This window comes from Drosophila arizonae, chromosome 5 (assembly GCF_054131065.1).
Source record: "Drosophila arizonae isolate 15081-1271.41 chromosome 5, UAZ_ARI_1.0, whole genome shotgun sequence".
NCBI classification, from domain to species: Eukaryota; Metazoa; Arthropoda; class Insecta; order Diptera; family Drosophilidae; genus Drosophila; species Drosophila arizonae.
Genome location: NC_142925.1, coordinates 4,119,763 through 4,141,510, shown reverse-complemented (window position 1 = coordinate 4,141,510; position 21,748 = coordinate 4,119,763). Strand labels below are relative to the sequence as shown.

Sequence of the window (21,748 nt, the reverse complement as noted above, 5' to 3'; positions counted from 1 at the left end):
AATTGCATTAAAAATTTAATACTAAATTATACAAATCTATTTAGTTATATCTAAATATTTGCTCAAAAATAATCTCAAGGCGTTAGCTAAGATAAATGTAGATAAAATGAATATATTAAGCAGCTTTGTTTCAACATCATCAAAGCGATTTCTCTAGCAATCTCAAGACTTACAATTTCAGTGCATTTCTCTATAGGATAATTTGGCTTTTAGCTTAACAAATTTTTGGCTACATTTGGCTTATATACGTATTCATCTGTCTCTATGTCTCATAGAGGTTTTAGCTGCGATTAATGACAGCACATCGCAAAGATTTTGCCTGGCTGCGGGCAAAACAGAGTATAAAAAGAACAAAGTCAACCTGATGTGACATTTTGATGAATGGAAACAGAACTTATATGAGATATATATACATATATATGTGTGTGCAGTATGTGCCATACCGGAAAGAATAACCAACGAGCAATTTGGACACACAATTTTGCATACAAATTGTTTTGGCTGGACAATTGTAGCGATATTCCAGTAATTTGTTGACTTTTGTCGTGTGTGTGTGTGTGTATGTGTGCGTAGGGGAGGAGTGTGTGAGAAGCACAAATATAACGTATACGCATTTTGCTGGCCATGAAACCAATCAGCGAGCTTAGCCAAATGATGAAAACCAAAAAATATAACAAACAACCCGTTGGCTGTTGCCAACAACAATGGCATCCATAACTAAGCTCAGCTCTAAAGCCCGACAAAAGCAAACACAACAAACAAAGCAAACAGCACCAAACAGACAAAGCGAAATAAGAATGGTGATACTGCAGTTGGGTGTAAGCGGCCGCATAATGCTCGTTCAGGGCTTACAAATAGAGTAGATTATAAAAAGTAATATTAAAAGAAATTTGTAAATATTTTTATTGAGAGGAGGAAGGATCTTGATCTGAAATGGTGTTCTATTTATTGGGTACAGTTATGTAATCTGTATTGTACGGATATTGAACAGGTATACGAGCACTAAGTTTACAGTTCTTAAAGTGTATGTGGAAGTGTGAAAATAGAGCTATTAAAATGCATCAAACACGCCATGGAGCTATCTATCCATAAATTTACATCAATCTATCTATCTATCGTCTATCTGTCCATCTATCTATCTATCTATCTATCTGATTATCTATCTGATTATCTATCTGACTATCAATCTATCTATCTATCTATCTGACTATCTTTATAAATTTATATTCAAAGCGTGTCACATTACGAATCTATATAAACTTATAATGCTCTAGCTTTGACCTATATAGATTTATAAAATCTATAAAATCTATGATTTACAAAATTAAGAAATTCACACAATCCCAGTTAATATTTTCGAAATCCTAATACCTAATCAGACTGAATATATTTAAAGTAATATATATAAAAAATTTAAAATTTCTAGCTTTCAAAAACCAATATACTCCCTTTACACAATGCCTTGAGCGCGCACCACAAAAAAGGGGCCAACAAAAAAGGATTATTTTTGATTATTTTGCGTGCCACAAAACCAAATTTGTAGCTTTTTTTGTTGTTCGTGTTGTTGTTCTCTTCTTCCTTTTTTTTATATTTTTGGCTATTGTTAGTGCTCGCTCGGCCTGGCCATAGGGAGCACAGCCAGATAGCATTTAAACCGACTTACTGCCTAAAAATATAAAAAGAACAAAATAAGCAAGTATAGCGCTTTTTAATGGAGCTGCTAACAAGCGAAATGAATGAGCCGCAATCGGACTGCTCTTCGTTTCAATGAACCGCCCTTCAAACGTAATTTCAACCCAAACGCACGCATTATCTCAGTCTGCCTTTGATGCCCCTTAAATCATATTCCTATCAAAGGGTTGCTGATATCTCAAGTGTTTCTCTTGATGGCTACGGTTAAGTGTTGCCATTAACTTAATTAATTGTACTTAAAATAGACGTATTAAATGTTAAGTACAGAGTTGCGAAACAACTGCCGGGTACTGCTACTCGGATAACAGTCTTGGATGATGGGTTATATAATAAAAGGTAGCACAGGGTAATAATTTATACAGAGCGAGTAATACTCATCAAAATGTGTTGATATAACAGACTTCATTATACAGCATTAATGAATGGTACATAATGCAGATATAACAGTGTTGGGTAATACCATATAAAGAGACATACAATAAAAGGCATAAAAGAGCTAAAAGACATATGAAATTCTTTAAATTTACTTATACATATATACATTATCTAAAAAACTCGAACAGTCGAGCTAGGGTTATTCCTAGATATTCATAACCAAACTGATTTCCCATTTAATAAAAGTTATCAAAGATTTATCAAAGAGAAATGGGCAACAATGTTAAATTCTCGAAGAGAAATGTTTAAGATCTGTCAGTTAACAGCAATCAGACGGTAGGGGCATACAGGGTATTCCCAAGTCATTTTACTTGTTTTTACACTTTAGCTACATAACACAGCTGAAAGCCAGTCAAGTAATATGAATAACAAAAAGTCCTTATGCGTGTCGACTGAGGCGGTAAGAAATAACAATGGTACAACAACTGTAACAACATCAAGAAAACGAAGAAGAAGAAGAATAACAAGAAAATGCTCAGCATGTGCATTAAACAAATCTAAGACAACATTTCATGGGGCATTCATGAAACTTGTTTATTTTGGCTCAATATGCTAAGGCGGTCTAACCCACCTCACTCACTCACTCACTCACACCAGCTGTCTCTCTCGCTCTCTCTTACTGATTCTTTCGCTCTCTCTCTCTCTCTCTGTTTTTAGACTTACAATCCTTGTGGCTAACGAGCTGGTTTGGCTCCAACAACAACAATAGCACTAGCAACAGGAGCAACAAGAAGCAGACGCAACAGCAGCAGCAGCGACGTCGAGACGGCTTCGACAACGTCGATGCTGGCGTTTACACGCTACAGCAGCCGCATAAATTTCCGCTTCAATTGGACGTGTACGGCGGTAATTGCAGCTTTGATTACCAGCAACACGAGCTGCCATCCGGACATTACCAACAACAACGGCAACAACAACAGCAGCAGCCACAGCAACAACAACGAGAGCAATCAACACTTTTCATACAACAACAAAAGCAGCTGAAAAATCGGTGCAAAAGCCAGCGGGAGCAGTGGAGAATTTTAGGAATATCCTCCAATATCAACGAGACGAGATTTATTGAAAGTTCAGCGGGTAATGTAAAACAACAACAACAACAACAGCAACAAGAAATCACAGCTGCAGCAGTGCCTTCACGCCTTGCTATCAATCAAAATCTAAATTAATTTTCTTTTATTTTTATTTTCATTTTCAATTTTCATTTACATTTTCTTCCCTTATTTTTTGCCTCTGATAACAGCAGGCGTTGATATTCGGCATCAGCTACAATTTTTTGGATTTTTGCGGCCAACACAAATTTGCATACCTTCATTATTTGCGCGCATATTAAATGATTTCTCAGTTGCCCAAAAAAGTAGGCTACAATATTTTCAACTCCACAATTAGCATATGAATTTTAAACGCTTGAAAAGTCTGAGTTAAAGTTTCTGAAAAGCTTCAAGCGAAAAACGAAGCAGATTTTGGGAAGCAGGAAGTGAGAAAGAATAAATTTAAATTTCTAGTGGGAAAGAGTTTTTAAAGAGTTTTTCTTGGCGATAGTCGTGAAATTATGCAGCACAAACATAATTATTATTATTATTATTTTTTTTTTTTTTTAATTATTTTGTAAGCAGAAAATAAATATTTTTATTATAGAAAACTTGAGAAGTACTGAATAGCTTTTGTTAAAGCATGAAATTTACATTTTAAATAGAAACAATTAATAAAGTTTAACAAATTTAAATACTTCAGTTAAAAAAATGTTAAAAATAAAATAATTTAATTTAATTTAAATTTAAATACTTCCGACAAGAAACGACTTTCATCACTTTTTTGATTATAATTAATAATAAAAAAAAAACAATATATTTACTTTCCCTGATTTTTATGAATATTTCCTAGCAAATATGTATATCTTTGGCTATATGAATTATACGTTAAAATCCTGAACTCTTTTTCATTAATATTATTTTACTAGGTCAAATAAAATATTGTTTTTATTTTTATTCAAGTCAAGCTTCAGTAAATATTATTATATGAATATATTAAATACATGTATATTGACATATTATTTATATATTTATTTTACAGTCACAGCTCCAACAATGGACGATATGGTTTATCAGTGCAGCAATCAAAATTCTATTTACGTACTCAATGCCGGCTACAATGCAGCATATGGCGTAAGTTTTATTCAGCAAAAATCTTGTAAGGTCGAATTGGATTGGTCAAGTGTCGATGTGTTTGCAGAACTTTGGGGCAACGGCAGCAGCAACAGGGCGTGAAATGAATGGCAGCAACATCGGCAGCAGCAGCAGCAGCAGGACAACGGGCAACAGGACAAACAATTCAATTGGGGCAAGTTGCTCGAGTGCCGCCTGCAGTTTGCAGCATAAATTCAAAAGTTTCGGCACAGCCAACGGGTCGTCAGCAACGGCAGCTGCAATAGCAGCGGCAGCAGCCCAAGCGGCAGCAACAACAGCAACAGTTGCTGTTGTCACAGCAGCAACAACAAATCCGGTCGCTACATCAATGTCAACCGCAATGTGTTCACCGGCAACGGCAGCGCTGCAGAAATTGTTCAATTGCAATGTGGCTTCCATTGGTGATGTCTGCCAAAATGTCAGCCACAGAAATCAGCAGCACCAGAGCCACAATAACAGCAGCAGCAGCAGCAGCAGCAACAACAACAACAACAGCAGTGGCAACAGCAACAACAACAGCAACAATTGCCCAGTTGGGAGTCATAACAATGGCTGCCTGTCAGCAGCAGGCTTACATAGATGCCGGTGCGACACGCACGAGGGTGCAGCAGTTGCAGCTACAGCAGCAACAACAGCGGCAGCAGCAGCAGCAGCTGTTGGCGCTGTGGCCAACAGGAAAAAGTGCACCAATGTCAAATCAACGCTTATTGCCAAGAAGACAAAGTTTCTCAAATTTCTCGAAGAAGAAAAATGGCGCAGCAACCAGCAGCAGCTGCTGACACCGGAAGAAGCGGAAGCTTGTGGCGCCACACAGCAGCCCAGCAGGTAGGTGTGGCCTTTGCCCTTTCCTAACCTCCACCTCCCACCTCCCACCAACCGCTGCCGCTCAGTACTCTGTGGCAAAAACTTATAAATTCTCATAAATGTTATAAGGCATATTGCGGTGCTAAAATTGTGGGCAACTTTTTATGGGGCACAAGTTTATTGGGCCAACGGAATTGGGCGAGAGCTCTCCCACTCTGTCGCTCTCATTGCCCCACTCAGTCGCTCTCTGCCTCACGCGCACTATCTATCGGCAAAATATGCGCGAGCATGGCAACAACTTTGTCATTAAGTTTGCCACGCAGATAGGAAACTTGGCCCAAGTGAAGGCTATATGGAAATTCTAGGAAGCGCAACGAAAGCAATCGAGAGTCAAATGATTTATCGAATTGAAAGTTTATCGATAGCAGCTATGAAATAGAAAGCAATTATAGTAGACTGAGTGAGAGGAAAATGACAGAGTAGGATAGAAAGAGAGTGAGAGAGATAGAGAATGATAGAAGAAATATAGGAAATAAGGAGATAGAATGAGAGAGAAAGAGAGAGAAACTGTCATGAGCTGGTTACATGGATTTTATTAGTGTTAAGCAACACTAAACGCTTCCATTTGGCAGCAAGCAAATTTATCTTCATGTTAATACAATTCTTTAGTGTTGAGCAACGCCACTAACCTAAATTGGCGTTAAACTATGTTAAAAGCAAATGCTGAGTGAAATAAGGCTAGCTTTTCTGTCTGCTCCCAACTAGTTTATAGTGCTGAATAACCACTTTAATGTTATTCTTAAGTGTTGAACAACACTTAAATCGGAGGCTTTTCAACATTTGAGTAGACCAAAGCTTTTATATATGATTAAAACATTTTATAATGCTGACCAATACTTAATGTGGCTGCTGTTCAATATGAAACACACGTACGACGCTTTAATCTAATATTTATTGCTAATAAACTCTATTTTAATGGCGAGCTCATCAAATTCCTTATAAATATTAAGTTTAAGCCAATGATTTAATATTTATTCGTATTGCGTTTGCAGCAATAGCAGATAGGGAGGGTGAGTGATTGAAATAGCGAGAGATAGAGAGATACAGAGATAGAGAGAAAGAGAGAGCAAATGCTTTGGTCATCATCAACACGTTTTGTGCCTTGGGAAAAGGCATCGCTCATGACAGTTTATGCCGCAAAAATGAGCTCAACTTGGGCGTTAACTTGTTTGCAACTGTGAGGCCAGTTGCCACGTTGATGCCACGCCTCCCCACCATCACCACTGCGCTCCGACGGCTGTTAAACGCATTCAATTAGCTGTTCACGATGTGGCAGATACCCTCCAAGCGCAACCCCCTCCCTCCTCCACGCCATCTATACCTGCCACGCCCCCCTGTTTAGCTGTGCCTCCGTTCCGTTTCGTTGTGTTGCATTGTTCATGAAGTCATAAGTTTTGATCACCATCGCTTAGCAACGTGCAAAACTTTGTGCAAGTGGGCGGACGTAGGGGGCGTGGCACTATGGCCAGGCTTTAGTTGGCTCAGCCATTTGTGAAATTGAAAAATTAACGCGCTAACAAAAAGTCGCTGAAGCGCTTAAAATGCCGATACCCTAAACTGCCAGAGAGTCGAGTGCTCTGGCCTGGCCCCATAAAGTTGATTAAAATGCATGCCACACACATGTGGCAGCTGGCAAAACTTGCAACAGCAGCAGCAGCCGTAGCAGCAGCAACGTTAGCACTAGCAACAATTTATATTGAAGTGCAATAATCATATTTCAATAGCTAACGAGCTGCTGGTGATTGTTGGGCGTGGCAGCCATGAAAAGTTGCCAGCACTCTAAAAAAAAAAAGAAACTGACAAAAAAGGATTTCCATCGAGCGTAATCGACTGCAACATACTTTACTTTGCAATCATAGTTTAATTTATTTTCAATATTTTTTTTTATTTATTCTAAATGGTCGGAAATCATTTTGAAGGGATCTATAATAAACGAAGTCCATATGATCCATAAGGAAGAAACTTTAAAAATTCGCATGTCATATTGTAGTTCCTATATGAATATATGTTAGAAAGGTCTCAAGGCAATTTTGATAGTTTTGTAGGCTGCTTTATTTTGAAATATCTTCGAATAATAAGGATATGTAAATATTCTGTTATTACAATCCAATTTCCTAAGAGTCTTAACAGTTTCCCATTATGGAATCTATATAACGATTTACTGGAAAAACATTATATAAATATATTCATCTATAAATCCAATTATCCAATAACTCTATAAATCTCAAGTAAAGCTTCATTCCAGATTTCTCCCAAACCGTCTGACAATTCATTAAAACCAATATACCCTCTTTATATACTCTCTGAACAAGTATCACAAAAAAAGTAGAAATAATAAAAGGTAAAAATTGCACTTTTCTAGCAGTCACGCCCGCTGGCATCTCCTGTTCCGCCTCTATTTTTACTTTTCCTCTCCCCCTCTCTCTCTCTCTCGCTCACACACAAAAGGCCCAAAAATAAATTCTCCCCAAAGAAATGTTGGCGAGTCCTTGCGTAATAATGATGTCAAAGTGCAAAGCGTTGAATATTTCATTAATTGCAACTGAGTAGAGGAGCAGAGGGAGCGAGAGAGTAAAAGGAGAGGGGGTGCAGAGGCTGTCAGCAAAGTTCCTTTGATTTATTAGCAACTTTAATTAGAACAGAGCCTCTCTGGGAGCTGGGAAATGCAGTCAGCGTCGACAGCGTTGAAGCTTTTTCTCACAGTTGATTACAAGAGAATTCTCACAACGCACATTCATCAAGGCAGCACAGGGAACTGGCGACAACTCCATCAAGCTGCTTTCAAGTGTGCCCCAAAATAACTTTCTTCATATTTCTTGGCTCGTTCTCTTTTTTCCAAAGAAGAAATATTTTACCCAAAGTTTTGGCGCTCACTTTTAGAACTATTTTGCATTTTTACGCAGCACCTCGACCAGCCTTTGCCTGGCCCTTACTCATTCCGTCTCTTTCTCTTCGTCTCACTCTCTCTCTAATCTCTCGCTCTATCTGATAAGAGGCACTTAGAGGAAGGCAACTCCACTTTTTAATGTGCTGCAATGCAGTCGAATTTTTTTACTAAATGGTTCAGGTGAAGCAGGTTGACAGGTTTAAAGTTCCAGCAAAGGCAGCTCAAACTTTGCAACAGTGTGGCAACCCTGAAGATGGTTAGGATCAAATTTAAGCTAAATTTGTGAAATGATGATGATGAATTGATATCGAACTTGATTGGATTTCAATATATTACAAGTGTATCATTAATAACAAAAATAACAAAAACAAAATTAATTCCATCAAAATCATATTAAAATTATATTTATAAATTTTCAAAAATTTAAAAATGAGCTGAAGCAAATATATAATATAAATATAAGAAATTTTTTTATTTATATATCATTTTTTAGAACTAAGTCAATACTAAAAAAAAATTTTCAGAACAGTTTTCAGCAATAAAAAGCCTTGTAAAAATGCTCTAGTCAAAAGTGCTCGACTATAAGATACCCTAAAGTACAAAGTACCTTCTTATCGAGCAGACCCGACTGAGCTTAAACCCTAGGCAGATGTGATATTCCAATCGCTCTACATTTCTTTTAATCCCACTCTCATATTCGCTATTCATTACCTTTAATAGACATAAGCAACTTAACCTCTTTCTGTTTTGTTAACAAAGTTAAATAGCTTTACATTCCATTTATATATTTAACTCAAACCAGAAACATTTTAAATTTCCCTTGTCTACATGGCAAAGCCGTATTTACATGGATCGACTTATGGTTGGGCTTAAATTCAATTGCGCTGAAAAGTATGCTACGCTTTATTTCAATTTGCATAGCTCTCTTTCTGGAGTACTCTCCCCCATTTGCGCCCACTCTCCCACCGCCATCGCACGCACCCTAGAGTATACGCTTCCTGTGCTATGCTAAGTTCCTGTTCATTTGTGCACTGGGCGTTTAGCTTAGTCAACCAAAAGCTAAATACAGTACGAGAAATAAACTTTTCATTTCAGGGCCAACAGCAATGAGGCGGAGCTGAACAGCACAGCAGCCATGTCGACGTCCAGTTCAGCGGCCGCATCATCATCATCATCATTTGCGGCTCACTCAGCCAGCAAGGATAACAACAGCAACATGAAAAATCACAGCAACAACAGTCAAACAGGAGCCGAGCAAAATAAATTGAACAATTGGAGCATGCATAATGAGAGCAACAACAAGTTAGCTGAAGCCGAACGGAAGTTGGAGAGTCATAAACAACAACAGCAACTGACTAACAACAGGTCCTCGAGCTATGAACTGTACCAGGAGGCAGCAGACATACTAGGACTTAGCTGCAGCCTCTGTGATAATTGCCGTTGCTTAGATTGCCAGGTGAGTATTTTCATAAAAGCTTCAAACAGTTTAGCACAAACTCACTCTGCATGCACACAGAGCGGATATTTTGATTGTGCCGATGATGATGACGAAAGCTACTCGGAGCACTCATTGATGGATGAATACGATGAATATGACTATGGCTATAGCTACGAGGAGCAAATGCTACTGCTGGCCAATGCGCATCAACAAGCTGGACAACAGCAGGGGCAACAGGAGCAACAGGGGCAGCAGGAGCAGTCCCAGCTAAAGCTTTGCTATGCTCTCGACTGCCAAGAGAATTGCTGCAGCAAAGTTTCAGAGGAGCAGGAGGAGGAGGAATTCAAATCTTCTTCGGAGCATCGTTTGGCCATTGATTTTGATTTAATTAATGCAACCAGCAGCCAAGTGCTGGAAAATTGTTCAACATTCAACGATTTGAGCTTATTGGATGCCGAGCAGCAAGTGGAGCCATTTACGTAAATTTCAGGTATGTCTAGACATGCACTCTCTCTGTCTCTCAGACTAACATCTTTTGTATGCCAAAAATACTATTATAAGCCATAATCCTCTAGCAAAGCAGCAGTGTCTACCACACAAAGGGCACACAAAGCCATGTGTTGGGGTTTTGTTTCTGTCTTTCACTAACCACAGTAAAATCCAAATCTATATATATACGTATGTATGCAACTGCAGGTGTTCAAAGCCAGTTCAAAGCTCTCAAAATAGTTTTCATCATTCCCATCATATTGAAAATACATCGCAAAATTTTAGCTTGCAGCTATGGAACTACAACTATGCAGCTGTAGTTTGCATTTATAATTTGAAACTGCAACTAATTTCAAAAAATTGTTATATGCTGAAAAATGTTTGCATAGCTTAACAAAATATAATTTGTATTGTTTTTAAAATTAGTTTTTGGGCGCTAATTAGCAAAAGTTTAGTTTGGTTTACGCGACTGCATATTACATTCCAAAAGCAGAGTTGAAATTGAATTATGAAATAAATTATAATATGCATGGCTTTCATCCATATGCAAAATATTTATACAGAAACTATGTATTAATACACTAATCTAAATTAACTAAATTGGTGCTCAGCTAATTTCATTTAGTTTATACCAAATGAGTTTTTGATGAACTTCCTAATCCGAGCTCATCGTAAGTTATCTTTTACTTGTTTTAGATTTATTATTTATCTTTTATTTAAAATTTTTGTTTAGTTATATTTTTTAGTATATATCTTAGTTTTTTTAATAAATAATTTATTTTCATAAAATTTTTTTTGTATATTTAAAAAAACATATCGATTAAATTTTCATTAATTTCTTTTTATTACATTAATTTTTTTTCTTTCAAGAATTCTACATATGATCATCAAATTTAATCAAATCAGTTTCATCAAGCTCTTTTGAGAACTAGTTCCCTTTTATAGTTCATTTAACAACAAACTCGACTGCAGAGTAAACTTTAACTGTAATTCTCAAACAGAATATTAAATGCTCAACTCAATTTGAAGCAATTCACAAAAAAAATAGAACACAAAATATGCAGCATAATAAATTTTTGCTGAATTTGCTAGGGCCACAAAATTCATATACCCCTTAATCAACGCTTTGTAGAGTATGAGCGTCAACAACAGCAACAACAATGGGGGTTTTATGCAAAAGTAGCAAATTGCATTTTACACAAAACTAAATGCCTGCTGAGTTGGCAAAGCGCCACTGCTCAGCACGGACAACGGCTAGATGAGCAGGAGGAGGTGGAGGTGGTGGTAGAGGTGGAGGTGGAGGTGCTGGAACAGGAAGCGGACGAACGCTATGGCGGGGGCGTGGCAGTGGTGGGCAAACGGGAACCGCAACACTGGCAATGCCAAAAAACCACTTGGCCAACTCAACCAGTTTATTGCTTTTAGCCCAGTTGTGTTTTCTGCTATTGTTGTTGTTTTCATTGTGGATTTTTAGCCGATTGTTGTATACGAGAAGCAACAAAATTTTTGGCTGCACCCACAGTCCACAGTCCACAGCCAACGGACTACCCTCTCCGCCCTCGCACAGTAACCCCACCACTTTGGGGAAGGTCAGCAAATTTGATTTTACACAGTTCCATGGACAAGTGCCATTTCCATATTTGTGCGGAGCGCCACAAAGCAATATGCAAAAACAATTTTGATGGCCAAGTGCTGCGCTTTTTGAAAAACACAAAAATTGCAAAAAAAAAATAAAAATCCATTTTGAAATTTATAATTTAATTGAGAGCAGCAAAATCAGTGAAATTTCATACAGCACTAGCAAAATGAATATTTTAACAAAGCTTAAAATGGACAGCAATAAAAAACACTCCAGGATCAAATAAATTTCCAATCAAGCTGCAACAGAAGAGCTTTAGATGAATTCATTTTGATAGCCAAAAGAGCAGCTCAGTTAAATTATTTGAAATTGCAATCAAGTTGATGAGGTGTTCAAACAACATTTCGAGCATTTAATAAGCTTTCAGCTTTAAAGAGTTATTAGTGTTAATTTTTTGTTTATTTTAGCCATGAAAGCATGATATTCTATTTTATTAGCTTATTTTGGGTGAATCATACAAAGGGGAAAAAATATAGTGTCTAAATTATTCAAAATAATCGATTGAAATAATCTTTATAAGTATTCATATTATTTTTTTAAAATAAATATTAAAATAATGAAACTTTTTATTTATGTTGAAGTGTTGTATATTTTATTAAAATAATATTGAGACAGTTCAAACCAGTTTCAGCCAATAATAGCATTTAAATAATTTGAAAACAATAAATTCTTAGCAACCAAAAAAATTAGTCAAAAGCATTTAACATAAACTTTAAATTTAAAATTTAAAATTAGAAATGTAAAAAACTCCAAAATGAAAATTTTATGGAATTGCAACACCGAGTTTTGGCAAAGTTTTGCAATTTTAAGCCTTTTAAAACTTCCAATTATTTTAATCCATTTAAATTTATTTGAAATACAAATAGAAAATGCGGAATACCTTAAAATATTTGAGTAAATACAACACACTCAAAAAGAAAGGCTGGCCACACAAATTAAAAATGTACCAGGAAGAAAATTAAAGCACTTTAAGCCATATTTATTTATGGCAAGAGAAACCCAAAAATCAACTACAAATAAAATAAGTCAGAGAAATGCATTTTATATTTATCTGCTGTACTTTGCTGTTGCACCATGCAAGCTAAAAGCTTGCAGTAGAAAGGAAAGACGAAGAGGAAAAAGAAGCAGGAAAGGGAAAAAACGGGTAGCTATGAAAAATTCATTGCAATTCTCTTACAATGGTAGACGGCAAAAAGCAAATGGCTAAAAGCAAATGGCGAATGCCTTAAACTTAAATCGAATTACATTTAGCAAATGAAATTTCAAGCGTTCAAGCGCGCCGAAATCCTCGCCAGTGAAAAATGGCCTCAACAAGAGGCGCAATAAATAGAACTTTGTGAACGTTAAGCCCATTTAAGCCAAAAGAAAAGGGCGACGCTTCACACTCTCTATGGGAGTGCGAACTCATGTATGTGTCAATGTGTGCATATGTGTGTTTGTGTTTGTCTGAGTCTATGTCGTGTGTGTGTATGTGAGAGTGGGTCTTACCCAACCCACTCGACCAACAACAATAACAAAATGCCTCTGCGAAGTGCATTTGCTGTTGTTTAAACCAACAAGCGCAGCTGGCATCCCTATTACATTTTTTGGACTTGGCCAGCTGCCAGACATTGGGCAAAGACAATGCATTGGCTGGTGGAAAAAAAGATGCACTTGCATATAAAACACATAAGCGAAGAATGTAATAACAAATTTTGTGTTGTCTGTTAATTTATACGTGCTTAAAGCAAATGTCCCAAAAAATTGCCCAGCTTTGCCTCTCTTCTTGCGTTTGGGCATTTATGAGCAACACTTGCATTTAATCTATACATGCTCCAAATAAATGACCCGAAAAAATACACAATTTCCTCTCTGCTCTGTATCTCTTTAGGACATTTATGAGCATGGTGAGGATCACGAATGAGCATGTGTACGTAGGTACACATATTTACTGATTAGGCGAGAGGAAAAAGCATTTGCATATAATAAACATAAGTAGCATTTAAAATTTCCCTGTCCTCTTCGAGGCTTTTATGAGCAAACTCATTACTCTTCATATATGTATATGTACGTAAGTGTGTATGTTGGTATATTTTCAATATTTTAATGATTAGAAATTACTCTGTGTATTTTACCTACTTACTTGTGCAGCTTCCAAACAACCTTAGACTTGATGAGTAATGATGCCTACTTTGCTTCTAAAGTCCAATTGAGCACTTAACACACATTTTAATAGACACTAAGATATAAACACTAGGCAATGCCATGAAATTACACTTGAGGAAATGAAATGTACGTAACTAGCAGCGGCGAGGCTAGCAATTTTTAATTATACGCGGCGGCACTGTGGTCAAAAAAAAACCGACAGAATAAAACAAAATAAATTACACTTTCGATTTGAGATATTAGACAATGCGCGACATTCGCATGCAGCGGCCATGACACTTCGACTGCTGAGAGAATGAAAAGTAAAGAGGATTGCAAAAAATAAGAGGACAAGCGCGATTTATTAAGATCGTGTGTGTGAGCGAGATGGCAAGCAAGACTTAATGAGGCAACTAGAGCAAGGGCAAGTGCTGAGCGCCTGTATCGATAGGCGATGAGCGATACTCAATAAAGGGTGATCTGTTAAGCGAGTGAGATGGCAAGCTCGGCTGGGCAATTATTGAATGTAAATATCGATAGGGAGTTATTGGTACTGAGTACAAAATTAATCATCGCTTGCACACTGTGCGCCCACTTGACGGCAAATCCAAATGCAGTCAAGGACCACAGCCACGCCCACACGGTGTCTGCTGCCACAGTCGCTTAATGATGCTTGATTTAATTAATGCCACATCGGCCACGTGCACACGGGCAAGTAGGAAGGAAATGGGCGGCTGTCTGGGTGTGTGTATGTGTGTGTGTGAGTGTAGCTTTTGAAACAGTATGCGGCAATTGGAAATTGTAAACGCAGCGAGTCGAGGCAACGCCAAGAGCGAAGAGCCACAGCCACAGCCATTTGCTGATGATGATAATTTATGGGCCCGAAGGGTTTTGCGGATTTCGCATTGGAACCTTATTTCCTCTTTGGGCGTGTACAAATATTTGCCCTGGCATTTCAAAACAGTGCAAGATGAGGAAGCGAGAGAGAATGAGAGCGCAAGAGCAGGAGCAAGGGAGATGGCATTAAGCATCAGGCACAACAAATTGTTTACAATATTTATTGTTTGCGACTGCGACTGTTGACAATGATGAAACGGCAACTTAATGCCCCACTCGTCTTATTCGAGCTAAATCAGCGCCAAGGCAACTTGGCTTGACCAACACACACATACGCACACTTGGGCGATTCCTATTGGAAGTCTCTAAAGCTCGAATGCCCAATACGCCAGGCATAGCAGAAGCAGCAGCAGCAGCAGCAGCAGCAGCAGCAATGGCGTCAATGCTCATTTCCGTCGACATATTTTCATTTCCTTTTACATTTTGCTTCATTTTTTTTTTTTTTTTTTTTTTTTGCTGTTTGCTCAAGGATTTGCAGGCCCGAGCTCTCCTACTCCGCTGCCAAATTGTAATTCATTAAAGTTTATTGTACAACATTTTTGTTGACCTGTTTTTTTTTATATATATATATACTTTTTATTTATTATTTTGCTTTGTTTTTCGGGTCATTTTTGTTGCTCTCTGTTTTTTCAATCTGCTTGGAGTACAAACTTTTTTGCCAATATCCTAAAAAGTATAATTAAAAATGTTGCCCCATAAACAAAACAAGCAAACTGGGTAACGTTGTGATACCTTATAAAGAGTAAATATTGTTTTATTACTAAATATGCTGAATTCCCAAAAATTATATAGAATTCGCGCTCTGGCCATTGTTTTAGCCAATCAACAAACTTTCAAAATGTTTTTGTTGTTTACGGTTTTTATTAAAATTTCTCTGAAATCTGCCCAAAAAAACAAATAACTCTATTAAGCTCCGCTTAAAACCAGCTAAGGTAGCGCTGCTCCTGGCTTTGATTGTTTTGTTGCCCAAAATAAACAAAAATTATATTTATTTTTTCTGTTCATATTTTTGTTGAGCTAATTATAAATTATAACAAGCAGATGCTATAATTTCGCGCGCGTGTGTGTGTGTGTATGAAAATTACTTGCAAATATCTCACGCGCCGAAAAATTTTAACCAAATACATTAATGAAATTATTCAAAAACTTTCCTCGAGTTGCTGCTGCTGTTGTGATAATTATTGTTGTTGTTGTTGCTACAATTGTTTTGGTTGTTGTTGATGTTGTTGTTATCAAAAAAGTAAGCAAACAAAAGCGGCAACATTTCGCACACTTTTGGTGCCAGCGGCTATGCAATTAATTTTACTTAACTTTATTCATGGGCAAAATGAGGCACGTACCCGATAATGAAAGCCGCAACAGACACGCCTGCACGCCCATCCCCAACAACAACGCCCATGCAGACGGCAGACAACAGCAGCCGCCACGCCCACACTAATTGTGCCAACAACTTGATTCCAGCTGAACGACTTACAACAAGCAAATGGACACAAAGTCGAAGAGGGGGGCTGGGTGGGGGTCTGGAGTTGCCAGACTATTCATAAAATTTGCACCACATAAAAAGGTTTTTATGACATGTGTGTGTGTGTGGGGGGCGGGGCGCCCGAAAAAGCATGCTATGCCATCTAATTGTAAAGGCATCAGCCACAAATTTGTGTATGTGTGTGTGCGAAAGAGGGAAAGGGGAAGTTGAAGAGAGAAATGCCCATACATATATTAGCAAGTGTGTGTGTGTGTGCCTGTGTGAGAGAGGTATGCCCATACATATATTAGTTTTTATACATGTGTGCCTGTATGTGTGGGTGTGTGCTCCTCAACTGCAGCAATTTCATAAATTTGAATTTCAAATTTAAGACATTGCTAGACACACACACACATTAACACACTCCCACACACACTCTAAACAAAGTTTCGGCTGCGGCAAGTTACAAAGTTTCAATCCTCATGCAAATTGATTTGTGTCTTGTGTTTCTTTCACAATTTGCTCTACAGTTTACATTACAAACTATGTGAGTGTGAGTGCGAGTGTGTGTGTGTGCATATTTGATTAAGGTCTTATATGTTTGACATTTTAGTTAACATTGTTAGCTTAGGAACAACAACAACAACCACATAGCAGCAGCACGCAACTATTAACAAGACAACAGCATTCGCATTTAAATTCATTAAAATGTCACACAGAAATCGCAAACAATGCGAAATCAAAGGGAATTAAAAATTTTGTTAGCTTACTTTTAGGCTTAGCATTAAAATATGCTCTGCATATTTGGGCAAAGGCAAAAATGGAATTATTTGAAAGGGGGGAATTTATTTATGCCAAGAGCTGCCTCTCATTCCCACTAACTATGCGTCAGCCAAACAGAAAAAATACCTTTGACATTTCATTTTTTATGAAAGTCTAAAAAAACGAACCAAAAGCAAATTTATACAATATATATAATATTTATGCAATGCTGTTTGCTCTCATGGAAGCAAATAATCTATTTGTATTTGTAAATATTATTAAAATGTACCACAAAATCCAGAAACAATGCGAGCAGCGGGCTAAATATATCTAGCAGTAATTTTTAAAAATTGCATAGCGCATTGAATTTAAATATGCAAATATGCATACCTATGTATGTAAATCTGTGGCAGATCATATCAAAGGGAAATTCCTTTAAGGGAAATTATTTGATACGAATTGCCTCTCACTCCCACTTCCTCTCTGTAAATACATGCGGCTCGTGTTCTTTGCGTAAATTTAACTATTTATATGAAAAAAAAAACAAATGTTGATGCAATGCGCACGATATTTATGCTACGCTGCAATTGAGTAAACAAATAATATATATTTTTTCCAATTTCTCTTTTGCAGTTAGACGAGCGAATAAATCAATGGAAAATAAAAATATATACGCATACGTACACACATACATACATACATATATAGGGATACAGAACGTAAAGGAAAATGTCAGCTAATTAAATTTCAATTGAATTGAGGCATGTTAATTTCATGCAAATAGCAAACAAACACACACACACTCAAGTTGTGTGGGTGTGGGTAAATTTTATTTAAATGTTGGGCAACAGGCGAAGAGCAAAGCTTTATTTATTTAAAAGAAAATGCAAACCAAAATACACACATAGTTATAAATGAAAACTGAAATCAAATAGAAATTGTTGCAAAACTATAATCGGACTTATATAATAATATATACATACATATATTACTATATTTAAAATATATATTCCTTTATTTAATTCTCGTTTATTTGTTTATTCCATAATACTGTGCCAAGTTTAAATAATAACAAATTTAGTAATCTAGAATGTATTATAGTAAAACAAAAAAAAAAACAAAAGTATTAATTGATAAATAAATGAAATTGGTGTTAGTCACATATACATATTTACTATATATTTATTGTGAGCGATTCGAATTGTTGTATGAAATATGAAAAAACTTTGACTTTTTCGTGTCTGGTGCTTTTTCTTTATAATATAATTTATTGATTTTAAATCGAAATATATATGTTGGGAATATCAATGATTATTGAGTTTTATTAAAAAAAAAAAAAATAAAAATAAAAAAAATTAATAAATATATGTTTTAAACTAAGGTAAGTCCTCAGTTCCAGATAGACTAATATTTATAAGTGCCTTACGACTTTTTACCTAGATATTTTCTGTTTCCAGTTGGCTTATCAAATCGAGATAAAGATATTCTATTCTTTACCATGCATATTTTAATTTTTCTTAAAAACCTGTTTAATCAGAGTTCATCTACAATTTTTGTTTTTTTAATAAATGGTTTTCTTTTCAGTTTTTCCACATTTTTTTTCCAGTCTATTTGTTTCTAGCATAATTTAGGAGTCTAAAACGATTTGTCTTAATGCTAGACGCAAAGTGAAAAAGCACAAACCAAAAGAGAACAAACACAGTGAAGGCCAGACACACACACACAGACACATTCCCACACACACACAAACAGAAGCACACACACATAAAGACCAGCAACCAACAGCAACACACACGCTGCATAATGCAATAATAAGAAAAATGAAACAACAAGAACATAGGGATTGTTTTTTTCGTGCGCCCAGGTGCTCGTTCTCACCTGCCATAATTTATGTTCGAGCCGCGGCGTTATGCAAATGAGCCGCAACACGGCGAAAATTTCAGCCAGCGCAATGCACAAAAGAGCGATAATCATATGCGAGGCTGTGTGTGTCGGTGTGTGTGTGGGTGTATGGCTATGTGTGTGTGTGTGTGCTGATGGCTTTGGGCCAGGTCAAGGTGCATCTCGGCCAGAAAGCCAGAGCGGCCATTCACTTTAATTAACGGTTAACGACTGCAACTGCTGCCTCTGCTGCCTGCTGGCTGCTATGTCTACGCAATTCACCATACACCTGTGAGTAGGGGGGTGGGTTGGTGGGCGTGGCCAAACAGACAACACGTCTCGCCTGCTGGCGGCTTTGCACAGCGATAACCCAAAAAGCCATAAACAGGCAAAAAGCGGAATGCAATCTGCGTATTGAAGTGAAGAGAAGGCCGCCAGAGCAAAAATCGAGATAAGGCAATGCCATGCAGAAGAAGAAGAAGAATTGAAAGTGAGCAAAGGCTTGAACGAACTACTAAATACCCTAAGAAGGGCTATTGCTATGCTATTATGAGGGAAAAGTAGCAATGAGGAGAGCTAATTAGTATAGAAGAAGGAGCTCTGCAGAAGTTTCCCTAAAGAGGCATACCGAATATTGAAATTGAAAAGTTAGACTGGAATATATAGCTTCTGATTTGCTAATAACTAGAACAGTATGGCATACTAAGTCTTAAGTCACATTTAAAGAGCAAAACAATGAGTGATAAGAGCACATTCTAAAAATAGCTTTATAGACAGAAAGTTGATCTATAAAATTTCCACTTAGAATTGATTATATGTAGTTGATCTATTTATATACGGTGTTGTTCATTTGTTAAGATCATGGCTTCTACTCCAGAAAAAGATTTTAGCTATAGCTAAACAGCATCAGAAAACAGCTAAATAACAAATTGAATAAAAATGTATTGAAAAACAAAGCAGCTTTTGAAAAAAATGAAAAACGAAGGGAACTAACTAAACTTATATAATTCTTCTACAAATGTGCCGTTATCTGAGATTGTTGATAAAAACGAAAATACCCGTTGGCAGAGCATAGAAAAGCTTAATAATATTAATTATTTTTATTAGCACGCAACAGGCAGCTAAATCCATTCGCAATCCGCAGGCCAAATCGAGTTGTCCTCACATAATTAAGCGAGCGCCCACGCAATTAAAGAGTGAGTGAGCGAGCGAGAGTGATAGATAGAAAGTGAGTGCAAGAAAGAGAAAGAGAGCGGGGCTAGCTAGCGAATCGATTTGTGGTGATATATAATTCTTGAAATACTGATTAAAATGTAATCAAATACAACGCAAATAAACAAATAGAAACCTATATATACATACATATATATGTACATATATGTAGATGTAGATCTATATTTATATATATCAGCGTATCCATATTCATATCTTATCGTGAAACATGCGCTAGAGCTTACTGTGAATCATCAAGCTACTGCAAATCTTTGAAAGAAACAATCGAAATTCAAATACGTAAATAATTGCTTACAATTAAGAAAGTGCATTAAAAATGGATTCATCGAGTCTGCTGATTATATTGGCCGTCGTTTGCTTCTGCCTGTTCATCATACGCGTAAGTGAATATCTTAATGTGATTACCGTTATTATGATTATTATTAATTGCTCATATTATATTTGACATTGCAATTGCAGTCGATTATGATTGCCTATCGGTTTTATATGCTCAAGCAGCTGAAGGAAATGTCGCAAGGTGAGCAAGGTAAGCAAACATAATCGCCCATATTTGCACTAGATTCTTATGCCATCGACAACATTGTTAGAGATGGGCGTGAGTCGTGCCTTTCTTTCTTTGTTCGTGAGTGTCGTGAAAATTGATGCAAGCTGGGGTTAAACTATGTTCAAAGAGCTGAACAGGGCCAGATAGAAGTATATAAATGGATATATATATATGCCATTTAATTACTTAAGTATTTAAGCATTTAGCCATTAATTATTTAGATAATCAAATTTCGACTCGACAGTTACTTTAGTTATATTAAAATTGAATGCTCAATTACTTAAGTAATTATAATTTGTAGTTCAAGCTGTTAAGTAATTAACATTAACTGCTTAATAACTTAAATAACTAAAAGACATCATTTCTATTCGTACTAGATGAAAAAACTTAGGTAATTTCTCAGATAACTTAACTTATATATGAAAATACTCTAGGAATTATGCTCCAGGCTTAATTACACAAGTAATTAGGCATATTTAGAGAAATTCCAAAAAATGTATAAGGTATAACTAATATAATATTCTTGCATACAATCGAAACTTAAATAATTGGCATAATTCCAATTTTAAAAAATCATAAATATACTTTAAAAAATAAATTTAAAATAATTTTAATTTTGTTTATTTCATAAATATTAATAATTATAATTAATAAATATAATTTTTTTAAATATTTTAAAAATATATAATATATTTATCAATTTATTAAAGTTATAATTCATAATTATAACAATTCTTATATAAACAGAAATATGTATATGCCAATAAAAAACACATTAACATATAAATTATAGAAAAAATGGCTCCACTTTTATAAATTATACAATTATGGCTAGCTACAAGCTCTTTAATTAAACATGATTCCATTTCGTTGCGTGAGTCTTTCACATAAATGGATGTCCATGCCTAAAGTAAATATTACACCTCCCGAACACAAAATATAGAAACAGGGAACGTCTTGACAATGGAAAACTTGCTATAAATCATACAAACAGGCAATAACACATACATGGAGATATCTTACACACATATCTTAAATATATAAAATATTTGTGTATATATAGGTAGTTGGATAGATACACGTTCACGTAGTTTGTGTGTCATTTGCACACATTTATCATAGCGCCTCATTAGATAAAGCTATGCCCTGTTGGTGTCAGCCGGGGGGTGGGGGTCAGGCAAAAAGCACACCAAACTTAAGCCCCCGGCCTAGGTAGTG

The 21,748-nt window shown here is 36.3% G+C and overlaps 1 protein-coding gene across 5 annotated transcripts in view; it reads left to right on the top strand.

The window, feature by feature from the left end:
* Positions 1–19,524, top strand: part of LOC108616588 (uncharacterized) — a 42,658-nt gene extending 23,134 nt beyond the window's left edge. For all 5 annotated transcript variants that reach the window (XM_089471230.1, XM_089471232.1, XM_089471233.1 and 2 more), the window contains 6 exons: positions 2,785–3,201; positions 4,198–4,289; positions 4,357–5,135; positions 9,157–9,517; positions 9,578–9,989; positions 17,506–19,524. In XM_089471230.1, coding sequence (XP_089327356.1) covers positions 4,212–4,289; positions 4,357–5,135; positions 9,157–9,517; positions 9,578–9,982 — 1,623 coding nt within the window. In that variant the 5' untranslated portion in view covers positions 2,785–3,201; positions 4,198–4,211 and the 3' untranslated portion in view covers positions 9,983–9,989; positions 17,506–19,524. The remainder of the gene's footprint in view (positions 1–2,784; positions 3,202–4,197; positions 4,290–4,356; positions 5,136–9,156; positions 9,518–9,577; positions 9,990–17,505) is intronic.
* Positions 19,525–21,748: the final 2,224 nt, after the last annotated feature.